Source organism: Bos indicus, chromosome 9 (assembly GCF_029378745.1).
Source record: "Bos indicus isolate NIAB-ARS_2022 breed Sahiwal x Tharparkar chromosome 9, NIAB-ARS_B.indTharparkar_mat_pri_1.0, whole genome shotgun sequence".
In the NCBI taxonomy this organism is placed as follows: domain Eukaryota; kingdom Metazoa; phylum Chordata; class Mammalia; order Artiodactyla; family Bovidae; genus Bos; species Bos indicus.
Window position 1 is genome coordinate 65,485,595 of NC_091768.1, and position 13,187 is coordinate 65,498,781.

Here is a 13,187-nt window from a genome sequence, read left to right on the forward strand (position 1 = left end):
TAGGTTGCCAGATTACCCTTGTCAGCATTGGCCCAGTTGAGCTCCTAGAAGCTCTTCGAGGCTCATTATCCCCATGATAAACTCTAACAGTAGTGTGATATTTTTAATTTGCAGATAATACAGCAGACACACCAAGTAGTAGAAACCGAGCAAAACAGAGAAATTGAGAAATGGAAAAGACTTGCACAGCTGAAGAATCGGGAGCTGGACAAGTTCCGAACAGAGTTGGATTCGATCTTGGACGTTCTCCGAGAGCTGCACCGGCAGGGGGTGGTCGTGCCAGTTGCTTTGGCAGAAGTGAATGCACCAGAGTATTAGTAGAAACTCACATATCACGTGACCTCACAGGGAGGCCTGAAGATGGTTGGGGTCCCCGTCAGAGGAGGCTTTTGAAAAAAGTGTTCCAGTATGTTGCTGGAACACAAGAACATTTCAAAATAAATCATATTTTACCAGCTAGGGAAAAATAAGAGCAGCATTAATGGTGTATTTTACTGGAAAAAATTAGTCATCAACATTTTAAATAATTACAGACAAGTCCCTTTATGGCAGATGATTAGAACTGGTGATATTTATTGCAAAAGGCCTCACACGCTAGATATGGGAGGAAAACAAAATTGCAGATACTTCGCCATTATTGACTAGGTGTGTATTTTTAATTCTTGCCCAGAAGAACAGCTCCTCTTTCTCACAGAAACGGGGTGGGCAGTGTGAGCACAGCGGCTCAGACAGTCACTGATGTAATGGTGCTTCATGTTCATTCTGGTGAGAGTTGTAACTTGCGTACAGGTAGATAGTGAACTCTTGTGTTCTCCCAGATTTCCACTCCTGCCTCTTGGCGCCTCATTTTGCACCTGATACAAGGTGCAAGGTATATATCACAAGTAGAAGGGGAATTTGATTTATTCACTGTTTCACTTATGCTGTGTCTCAAATGCCAGTCCCTCTTTTGGAAGTCTAAAGTGATAAACAGAATGCAACATTTTTACTTCATTTAAGAAGTGAATATATGTTCACTAAAGAAATTAAAAGCATGTGTAGAAGTAGCCAGATTATTCTCTTACGTCACAGTTCCATTTCCCAAAGCAGCTAGGAGGCACGTGAGATACTGCTACATGGAAGCTGTAGCTGGGGCTTTCTCTGGGGCTGCTTTGTTTTCAGATGTTCTGGCTCACTGCTGTCCAATAGGAAGATCCTGTGAGCCACGTGTCACTTAAAAATTTTTATAGCCACGTTTAAAAAGGTAAAAAGAAACAAATGAAGTTAATTTTGGTAATTTATGTAATATATCTAAAATAATATAAAAATTGGGATTTTACATTCTTTTTTTCATCCTAAGTTTCCAAAATCAGGTAAGTTTTCCATTTATAGCACATCTCAGTTTGAACCAGCCACATTCTAAGTGCTCAATAACCACATGCCAGCAAGTGCAATTCTAGAATAATCATTACAAAGTGAAGTACTTTATAAAGGACATGTGAAGTAGACCTTGGTAAACTTATAGGTATTAAATGTGAAATGTGGAAATTAAATGTAAGGAATACAGTTAATATTTTGATGTCCAGCATTTTTAATGTTCTTTTCCTAAGGGTAGAAAGCATTAATTAAAATTTGCTATTTTTTTATGTGAAAGAGTTGTAAGTTATAAACTATTTTGGTTATTATTTGAGTGTGTTTTGTATACTTTTTATCTGCAAACCTATTCATTTATAACTGTACCTTCCCTTTGTCTTTTTGACTGACTCTCCATGGGCCTTTCATTCTAAGCACAAGCATGGCTGATTCTGAAACACAGGTAGTACAGACATCAAACAGATTATCAGTTCCAGAGAAGGTACATCCTGTTTTGATGAGGACTCCGTATTTTGGAATAAGCTGCACATGTGACACAGCTTCAATTTCATTTACAGAGTAAAGGTCCATATGCACTATCAGAACTGTTAGTTTACAACCAGAAACCTCAGAGACAATATCTCAGCCCTTAGGTTTTGCACTGAGGGTCTAGGATGAGAACACAGGTGGACACATTTACACCATCTTGAAAAAAACAGAAAGGCTTTTATGATAATGCAGACTCCAGAGATTATCAATCCTCTTCCACCAGTTCTGTCCCCTCACAATGTCATAAGACCTGCATCCACAGGCTTGCCGACCCTTCAGGAAGGGCAAAATTCAAGATTCTGCTCAAGATTCAAGGTTGCTGCTCACACCATTGCTTTTGTGTGAGCAGAGAGGTTTACAATCAGATCTATTACTTGTGAGCCCACAGCATTCCATAACCAGCTGTACCCATCGACCCTCAGAAATCCAGGCTTTAATATTTGGGTTCCATTTCATATTGGAAAAATTCTAAATCGGTGACTAAATACCAAGAAGATGGTGGCCAAACCTAAGGGCGCTAATTGGGGAGGTTCAAAATCTATAAGCACCTTATTTAACAAGTCATTTTAATTTTACCCAAGATTAAACACTTATTCAATGTTATTCAATGGCTATCCTTTGAAGAACCTGTTAGCAATGAATGGGCTTCCCTAATAGCTCAGTTTGGAGAAGGCTATGGCACCCAACTCCAGTACTCTTGCCTGGAAAATTCCATGGATGGAGGAGCCTGGTAGGCTGCAGTCCATGGGATCACTGAGCATCGGACACGACTGACTTCACTTTCACTTTTCATTTTCATGCATTGGAGAAGGCAATGGCACCCCATTCCAGTGTTCTTGCCTGGAGAATCCCAGGGGCAGCGGAGCCTGGTGGGCTGCTGCCTATGGGGTCGAACAGAGTTGGACACGACTGAAGTGACTTAGCAGCAGCAGCAGCAATAGCTCGGTTGGTAAAGAATCCGCCTGCAATGCAAGAGACCTGGGTTCAATCCCTGGGTTGGGAAGATCCCCTGGAGACGGGAAAGGCTCCCACTCCAGTATTCTGGCCTGGAGAATGCCATGGACTGTAAAGTTCATGGGGTCACAAAGAGTAGGAAAAGACTGAATGCCTTTCACTTCAGCAATGAATGGTTAGAGGAGTGAAGTTTGAACGTTTTCTAATCCCTGTGCTGTATGTTAAGTCACTTGAGTTGTGTCCAACTCTGTGACCCTATGGACTGTAGCCCTCCAGGCTCCTATGTCTATGGGGATTCTCCAGGTAGGAATACTGGAGTGGGTTGCTATGCCCTCCTCCAGGGGATCTTCCTGACCCAGGGATCAAACCAGAGTCTGATGTCTTCTGCATTGGTAGGCGGGTTCTTTACCACTAGAGCCAAATCCCAGTTACTGATTATTCTGCTCTAGTATTTGAACCCATTAATTACAGCCTTTTTCAGTTTCTATCAGAGTCCTTTAATGAAAAGCACATGTAATCCTCAGCACCTGTCCAGCTAGTAGTTCCTAGCCCAAACCTATTTCCTCCTCTCTAAAGCAAAGTATTGGAAGGACTGACGCTGAAGCTGAAACTCCAGTACTTTGGACAGCTGATGCAAAGAACTGACTCATTGGAAAAGAGCAATGAAAGTAGGAGAAGGGGACAACAGAGGATGAGATGGTTGGATGGCATCACTGACTCAATGGACATGAGTTTGAACAAGCTCCGGGAGTTGGTGATGAACAGGGAAGCCTGGCACGTTGCAGTCTATGGGATCACAGAGTCAGACGCAACTGAACTGAAAGCAAAGTAGGTCTGGGTTTGTTGAAAGCTTCAATCACAATCACCTAAATAGTGCAAATAGGAATTTTTCCCATCAATGCCTACTTTATAGGACTGTTGTAAGAAATACGTTTGAAGAGCAGCATTATCAGGGGTTCTACAGAGGAAAGAGGCACCACATTCCATCAGTGGAATAAAATGGGTTGTTAGTAAATTCAGTAGCAAGAGGCTAGACTTCGTGGAAAAAAGGGTGGGCGGTGGTAATTATACCAGGTATGCCTCCTTGGAGCACAGAAATGAAGAGGCAAGAACACGGCAGGAATCTGACCCAGTGACCTAGTCTCAGGAAGCCTGCCCTGAACGTAAACCCTTTCGGTGGCCTTCCAGTGTCCCCTCCATAGGGTAATGATATTACAGTATGAAGACCTGATGCAGAGGGCCTATGTAAGTCCTTGGAGAAAGGTCTGGAAGGAACTTGGATTTGTGAGGCAGGGAAAAGTGAAGTCATTAGAGAAGAACTGTTTACAAAAGGGATAAATTGAGCCTGCTTATTGGAGAAGCCTGAGTGGACTGAAGATCCTAGTTGGTTTTTTCCCATCAGCGTCAGGAAGTGTAAATGACCAAAAATATTTGCATGCCCATGTCTTACCTGTTTTGCTCATCATCCTGGCCATGTGCAAGGAGCACTCATGAGATCAAGCTGGTGCTTACTCCTCTGATGGGGTCAGAACTTTCATAGGAGCCTACTTCCTCACACATAATAGGGGCTTAGTAAATTTATCACCTTCTGTTGTCCTTGGACCTTCATCTACATGCAACCCTTTGCTCCCATCAGCCCCCAAAGATCATAGCTGTTCTCATACTCACAGCACGACTACTGCTACCAGCAGGATAACATTGGGTCTGTGTCTCTACTCTTCCTTTCTCCTGGGTTCCAGCCCCTATTCCCAGTTCCTGCCCGAGTTACCCAGTGTCCACAAAAAGTCAAATGTGTTTGAAACCAACTCCTTTACTTCTCTCCCTGAAACCAGCTGCCCACTCCCCTAGGTTTCAACATTCTCCAGTCAGTTCTAAACTCTAAGGCACCCTTGACTGTCTTTGTCAACCTGGGACAGTTCAGTTCAGTCTCAGTCGTGTCCAACTCTTTGCGACCCCATGAATTGTAGCACGCCAGGCCTCCCTGTCCATCACCAACTCCCGGAGTTCACTCAGACTCACGTCCATCGAGTCAGTGATGCCATCCAGCCATCTCATCCTCTGTCGTCCCCTTCTCCTCTTGCCCCCAATTCCTCCCAGCATCGGAGTCTTTTCCAATGAGTCAACTCTTCGCATGAGGTGGCCAAAGTACTGGAGTTTCAGCTTTAGCATCATTCCTTCCAATGAACACCCAGGACTGATCTCCTTTAGGATGGACTGGTTGGATCTCCCTGCAGTCCAAGGGACTCTCAAGAGTCTTCTCCAACACCACAGTTTAAAAGCATCAATTCTTCAGTGCTAAGCTTTCTTCACAGTCCAACTCTGACATCCATACATGACCACTGGAAAAACCATAGCCTTGACTAGACGGACCTTTGTTGGCAAAGTAATGTCTCTGCTTTTCAATATGCTGTCTAGGTTGGACATAACTTTCCTTCCAAGGAGTAAGCGTCTTTTAATTTCATCGCTGCAGTAACCATCTGCAGTGATTTTGGAGCCCAGAAAAATAAAGTCTGACACTGTTTCCACTGTTTCCCCATCTACTTCCCACGAAGTGATGGGACCAGATGCCATGATCTTTGTAACAGATTACCATAAATTAGGTAGCTTAAACAACGAGCATATTCCTCAAGTTCTGGAGGCTGAGAAGTCTGAGATCAGGGTGTCGGTGCTTCCTCGCTTGAAAACAGCAGACTTCTCATTGTATCCTCATATGACCGAGGGCAGAGAAACATAAGATCTCCTGAGACCCTTATAAGAGCGCTAATTCTATTATTCCTGAGGGGTCCACTCTCAGGACCTCACTTAATCCTATTTACCTCCCAAAGGCCCTGCCTCCTAATACTGGGAAACAGGGTTTCAACATGAGATTTTGAGAGGACACAGATACTCAGTTTATACATCGACTAACTCTCCCCAACGTGGAGTCATTAAACCTGTAGCCAATTTCTTCACAATAAGGCTTATATCAATCTGTCCTTTTCCACTCCTATATCCACCACCACAGAAGTCCTGTCACCATTTTACTTATTTTTCTGGTAGAGGTTTATTCTATTCCTCTACTCCAATGTTCTCACTCCAGATAGTCTGTGATACGGCACTGCCAGCTCTGCTTCAGCACCCCGTGTTCCTCCTTCACCCGGTTGCTTTTTTGGTGTTAATGTCAGAATCCTCAACCCCAGCCTCCCTCTCCATCAGACCATCTCCACCTCCTATACAAATCTTCCCTACTACTACAGTAGTAGTTTTCTACTACTACTGTAGCAAATTACACAAACATAATGGCTTCAGCCAGCATGGATTTCTCACCTTACTGGTCTGGAGGTCAGGGATCCAACACAGTTCTCATCTGGCTAAAATCCAGGTATCAGCAGGGTGTGCTCCTCCTGGAGGCTCCAGGAGAGAATATTTCCTTGCTTTTTTAGTTCTCAGAGGCCACTCACATCCCTTGGATTGTGCCCTCACTTCTCCCACCTTCACTGCCAGCAGGCTTGCATCCTCTCAGGACATTCTTCCAAGATTACGTCCCCCTCTGACTCTAAGCTCAGCTGGGATGTGTTCTCCTCTTTTAAGGACCCAAGTAATTAGATTAGGCCCCCTGCAGGATAATCCAGGCTACTCTTCCCACCATCTCCTCTCAGGATCCTCTTTTCCCATCACACTCAGGCTTTATGTGGCTGTGACACTCACCTTGGGTAATGATTCCTCTTGTGAGCAATGTAAGGCTCAAGACACTTATGAATGGCATTTTTGTTTTTTCTTCCTTAGTCTTTCCACATTTGTTACATCTGGTGAGTCTATGAACCCTGTTTATTTGCAGCCCAGCACTAATCTTTGACAAAGCATCATGCTTTTAAAAGGTAATTTATTAGAAGATAGAAATCCTCTTGGATTTTTTTCCCTAAAATATCTGTAGTCCCTTTGCCATTGTACAGTAACATTTTCACACCTGGCTACCTTATGGGAAAGGGAGGGACATTATTCTGCCCACCACGCTCCCCTTATTCATACAACCTGCTGATCTTCAAACAGATTTTGTCCCTTCCTCCTTGATCATCTCGTTCCCACCACTTCCTTTGTTTGCCATGCCTACATCAAATGTCTGATCATTGTTCTCATTGTATATACACACACACACACCCTACCCATTTATTTTCCTAGAATCTTCTAGAGGAATCAAATCCATAATGATAATGATGATATTGACAATGATTGCAGGGGCCTCTTGAGGACTCTGATCAAGAGGGAATCATTGCAAGGCTGCTGCAGAAACAGGCTTAATTGCTATAGTGTTTAATGCAATCAATTAAATTCATCATTTTTTAAAATGTTATATCATTGTATTTAAGATTTTAATATGAATTTTCTTTAACCACCAAGTTTTTGAGTGAGTGAGTGAAGTTGCTCAGTTTCCGACTCTTCTCGACCCCATGGACTGTAGCCCACCAGGCTCCTCCGTCCATGGGATTCTCCATTCAAGAGTACTGGAGTAGGTTGCCATTTCCTTCTCCAGGGGATCTTCCCAACCTAGGGATCAAACCCAGGTCTCCCATGTTGCAGTCAGATGCTTTAACCTCTGAGCCACCAGGGAAGCCCATTTACTCTAGGACAAAGCTCTAAAAGGATTTCTATCTTCCAGTGAATTGGGTACTAGCCTTTCAAACATGTGATCCTTTAAAAAAGATCACTGCTGGGCTGCAAATAAACAGGGTTCATATAATCTCACCAGATGCAATGAATGTGAAAAGACTAAGGAAGAAAACAAAAAGCCTTTCTTAGAGAAAACATTACCCAAGGTGACTGTCACACCAACATAATGCCCACATGTAATAGGAAAGCTAATTTTCCCAAGCATATGGTTATGCTGCTAATTTGTTAGGTGCTAAAACAATCTCCTCATTGTATATGTTCCTAATAAGTACGGAAAAGTTTAGGCTCTACAAAGAAAGTTAAACATATTCCTCTGCTGCCAAATCTCTAGACTGAACATCCCCATAAAAAGGACATGATTATACTTCCTCCAGAAACTCTTCCTGAGAAATAACAGGCTTTTAACTGCAGTTCCCCCAGTGGAGGGCTAGAGTAGGACTGGAGGGAACCACTAGAAACACAGTAGGTCTGAGGTGAGGTGCTGCTGCCCTTGGCAGCCAAAGATATCATTGATGTCTTTATGGATGAGCATTTTCCCAAAAGGTCAATGAATAGGGAGAATATGAACAACAAGTAGATTGTTAAGACAATTGTTAAGCTGCATATAACGACCACCACAAGTCAAATATAGTATATTTTGATACTTGGAAAACAATTATCTTATTTTTCTTTAAAAGTGCATTAGTATCAATAGAAATAATAAAGAATGAGCCGTCTCGGAGATAACAATAGAAAAAAAACAATTCTAAATCTGTCAGATTACTTGACAACAGGCAGGAAATGAGCTAGATGTCTTCCACAGACATCTCCTAGTGTCAGACTCACTCCTGCAAAGTATAAAACTAGGTTTTCAGCAGACAGAGGGAACAGAGTCAAGATTCCTGGATCTTGAGAGGTTTACTATATGGCAGGGGAGATCAGACAAATACATGTAGCCAAATATGAATAAAATGAAATAAAAGTATGATGAAGTGTGAATGGAGCACAGAAGAAAGAGAAACTCCTTTCACCTGGGATCTGGAAAGCCTTTTTTGGAAAATGTGGTTTTGGAGATGGCCAAAGAAATGGGTGGAATTTTGGTAGAATTGTATGTAAGGAAGGGAATTTAAAAACTGATCCTAAATTCAAATAAAAATGCAAAGGGTCCCAAGTACCCAGAACAACTTTGAATAAGAAAAACAAAGTTGGAGGACTTAAACGATCTGATTTTAAGACTTTTTAAAGCTACAGTAATCAAGAAGTATGGTCCAGAACTAAACCAATACGTATAGAGACAACTGATTTTCAGTGTCAGTGCAAAGGCAGTTGCGGAGAAAGGGTTTTTTTCAACAAATAGTGCCGCAACAATTAGGTATCCATATGCCAAAAAAAAGTGAATTTCAATCCATACTTTTCTATGTACACAAAAATTAACTCAAAATGGATTACAGATCTAAATAGAAAATCTAAAACTCTAAAACTTCTAAAAAATAATAGGATTAAACTTTTATGACTTGGGTTTGGCAAATATTTCTTTGCTATAACACCAGAAGTATGATCCATTTAAAGGAGAAATGAAGTCACTCTGAAAAAGAATTTATATCGAGAATAAAGAACTCTCAAACTCAATAATAAAGCAAACACCCCAGTACAACAATGAGCAGACTTGAAAACACCCCTCAGAAAGATATCCAGATGGATAATAAGCACATGAAAAGATGCTGAATGGGATTTTTCAGGCAAGAAACTGGAGTGGACTGCCATTTCCTCCTCCAGGGGATTTTCCCAACCCAGGGATTGAACCAGGATCTCCAGCATTGCAGGTCAAATTCTTTACCATCTGAGCCACCAGGGGAGCTTATTAGTCATTAGTGAAATGCAACTAAAAACCACAGTGAGATACTACTACACACACATACTAGAATGAATAAAATTAAAAAGACTGACCTTGCAGAATGTTGGCAATGAAGTAAATCGATAAGAATTCATATAAACTATGAGGAATTCACAGTAACATTTAAACATTTTAGAAAACTGATAAGCAGTTTCTTTAAAAAGATAAACATCTAAGATATGACCCAGATATTCCTCTTCTAGGTGCTTTAGAAAATAAAAGCATATATCCATAAAAAGACTTGTAACCAGATATTCACTGCAGTGTTCTTTACAGTAGCCAAAATTGTAAATAGCCCAAATATCCATCAACAAGAGAATTAATAAACAAATTATGGTCTATCCAAACACTACTCACAATAAACTACTCAGCAATAACTCAGCACTCAACTGGTAAAGAATCTGCCTGCAGTGCGGAGGACCTGGGTTCAATCTCTGAATTGGGAAGATCCCCTGGAGAAGGGAAAAGCTACACACTCCAGTATTCTGGCCTGGAAAATTCCATGGACCGTATAGTCCATGGGGTTGCAAAGAGTCAGACACCACTGAGTGACTTTCACTTTCAAATGTTTTGGAGAAGGAAATGGCAGTCCACTCCAGTACTATTGCCTGGAAAATCCCATGGACAGAGGAGCCTGGTAGGCTACAGTCCATGGGGTCATAAAGAGTCAGACATGACTAAATGACTTCACTTTCCTTTCCTTTCCTTTAAACACTACTCAGCAAATAATAATAATAAACTACTAATAAAACAGGGATGAATCTCAAAATAATTATGCTGAATGAAAACAGTCAGACAAAATAGAGTAGATACTGCTTGAATCCATTCATACAAGTATCTTGAAAATGCAAACCAATATACAGTGATAGAAAGAAAATCAGTGGTTTCCAGGGCAAGAAATGGGAAGGGAGGGATTACAAAAGGACAGAAAATTTTTGGGGGTGATGGGTGTGTTCACTGTCTTGAATGTGGTAATGGTTTCTTGGGGATATACTTATGTCAAATGAATTAAATTGTATGTTTTAAATATGTGAAAATTATTTTGCCAAATATACCCCAAAGTTGTTTTAAGAAAAAAAGTTCAGTCCTAACTCGCTTCAACTGGAATAAATTTTTCTCTAGGGAAACTTTTATAAACTAGAATGTGTGAGATAACCATAGGAAAAAACAATACAAGCTGAAGAGCTCACACTACGCTACACACGCATCCATGCATATAATACACACAAGACAAAAAACAGAAGCAAATAACTGGCATGAAGAAGTAGCTAATCCTCAAACCCAGGATGATCGCTATTCCAGAGCCTGAAATTATGAAACAATCTAAAAGAGAACATAAAATAAGTTTGATGGAATCATTAAACATAAATCATAAAAAACATAATAGAAATCAGGATATCAAGATAAAAGATCAATTTTTTAAAGAACTAAACATAACTTATATAAATAAAATATATATTAGATCTTACATATAAAATTTAATGGTCGTTACAGAATATTGAGTAAAGTTCCCTGTGCTACACAGTAGGTCCTTGTTGATTATCTATTTTATATACAATAGTGTGTATATTGGAGCGGGCAATGGCACCCCACTCCAGTACTCTTGCCTGGAAAATCCATGGACAGAGGAGCCTGGTAGGCTGCAGTCCATGGGGTTGTGAAGAGTCGGACACGACTGAGCGGCTTCACTTTCACTTTTCACTTTCATGCATCGGAGAAGGAAATGGCAATCCACTCCAGTGTTTTTGCCTGGAGAATCCCAGGGATGGGGGAGCTTGGTGGGCTGCCATCCATGGGGTCGCACAGAGTCAGACACGACTGAAGAGACTTAGCAGCAGCAGCAGCAACAGTGTGTATATGTTAATCTCAAACTCCTAATTTATCTCTCTCCCCATCTTTCCCATTTGGTAATCATAAGTTTGTTTCCTAGTCTGTGAATCTGTTTCTGTTTTGAGATAAGTTCATTTGAATCATCTTTCAAGAGTCAACATATAAGCAATGTCATGTGATATTTGCCCTTCTCTTTCTTACTTCACTCAGTATGACAATCTCTAGGTCCATTCATGTTGCTGCAAATGGCATTACTTCATTCTTTTTTATGGCTGAGTAATATTCCATTTTGTGTATATGTGTGTGTGTGTGTGTGTGTGTGAGTATACCACATCTTTATCCATTCCTCTGTTGATGGACATTTAGGCTGTTTTCATGTCTTGGATCCTACCCAGGGTCTCAGCCATACCTGATTTAGATGAATAAGATGATGCTATTTGGGATCCTTGTTGCTGCTGCTGCTGCTAAGTTGCTTCAGTCGTGTCCGACTCCATGCAACCCCATAGATGGCAGCCCACCAGGCTCTGCCATCCCTGGGATTCCCCAAGCAAGAACACTGGAGTGGGTTGAGCTGACACTATATAGACTAAATATTGGACTTTGATTTGATGATGTAATTATTGAGATTTTAGAGGATGTTGGGGGTGAGACAGATATATTTTGCATGAATCTTTGGGGTCACAGAGGAGAATGTAGTAGGATAATGCCCTCCCCCCGCCAAACATGTCCATTCTTAATCCCTAGAACCTATGCATATAGTACCTTGCATGGTGAAAAGGACTTTGTGGATGTGATTAAGTTAAGAATCTTGAGATGAGAGACTACTGTGGGTAATCCAGTGTTATTACAAAGGTCTTATAGGAGCGAGGCAGGATGGTCAGAGATAGCTAGGTAAAGTGGAAACAGAGGTGACAATGATACAGGGCCATGAGCCAAAAAATGTGAACAGCCTCTGGAAGCTGAAAAAGACAAGAACTGGATCCTTCGCTAGAGCCTCCATATGGAGCCCTGATGACACCTTGATTCTAGCCCACTGTCACTGACCTTGCACTTCTGCACGTGAGAACTGTAAGAGAATAAATGTGGGTTGCTTTAAGTCACTGAGTGAGTGGTCCTTTGTTACAACAGCAACAGCAAATGGACTCAGGAACCAACGTGAACAAGAAGCACGTGCTGCTTGCTATGCCATCATGAAGTTCTTTGTCTCTGACCCAGGAGTCTGGTGCCTTCTGCCAGCTTCCACAGAACTGTGTCATGATACTTGTAAGCTTGAAAGAGGGGTCAAATCTTAGACCCTTCACAATTCTTGACATTTAGTCAATAACAACGATGGTATATAGCCATGGATATTTTTCCATCTTTTAAAAATATCCATCAGTCTTCTAATAAATCTACTTTTAACTAAAATTTAAGCCACTTAAATAGTTTTACATCTTAGTAATAGATAACCGTGGTTTATATTCAATTACTTAAATTATGAATAATAATATTTACATTCATAAAAGCCATTAAAATCAGTACTCTTTAATGAAAATGGGAAGTTTCTTTTTGCAAGAATGTATATTAACTATAAGAAATGTCCCATGCTTTGAGTCTTAAAGAATACTATTTTCCTCAAAAGACAATTATGGGAAAGGGATTTCTTTTGGTGGAATAAATTCTAAAAGAAATTTGTTACATGACTCATACCACTAGGAACTTGGAGATGACAGAAATTAGGAGGCATTAACTGTGGTGTTGGAGAAGACTCTTGAGAGTCCCTTGAACTGCAAGGAGATCCAACCAGTCCATTCTAAGGGAGATCAGCCCTGGGTGTTCTTTGGAAGGAATGATGCTAAAGCTGAAACTCCAGTACTTTGGCCACCTCATGTGAAGAGTTGACTTGGAAAAGACTCTGATGCTGGGAGGGAATGGGGGCAAGAGGAGAAGGGGCCGACAGAGGATGAGATGGTTGGATGGCATCACCGACTCGATGGACATGAGTCTGAGTGAACTCCGGGAG

General features: G+C 41.2%; 1 protein-coding gene across 4 annotated transcripts in view; it reads left to right on the forward strand.

The window, feature by feature from the left end:
- CEP162 (centrosomal protein 162) overlaps positions 1 to 1,664 on the forward strand; it is a 93,777-nt gene extending 92,113 nt beyond the window's left edge. For all 4 annotated transcript variants that reach the window (XM_019967403.2, XM_070796129.1, XM_070796130.1 and 1 more), the window contains one exon: positions 115 to 1,664. In XM_019967403.2, coding sequence (XP_019822962.1) covers positions 115 to 318 — 204 coding nt within the window. In that variant the 3' untranslated portion in view covers positions 319 to 1,664. The remainder of the gene's footprint in view (positions 1 to 114) is intronic.
- The last annotated feature ends 11,523 nt before the right edge of the window (positions 1,665 to 13,187 follow it).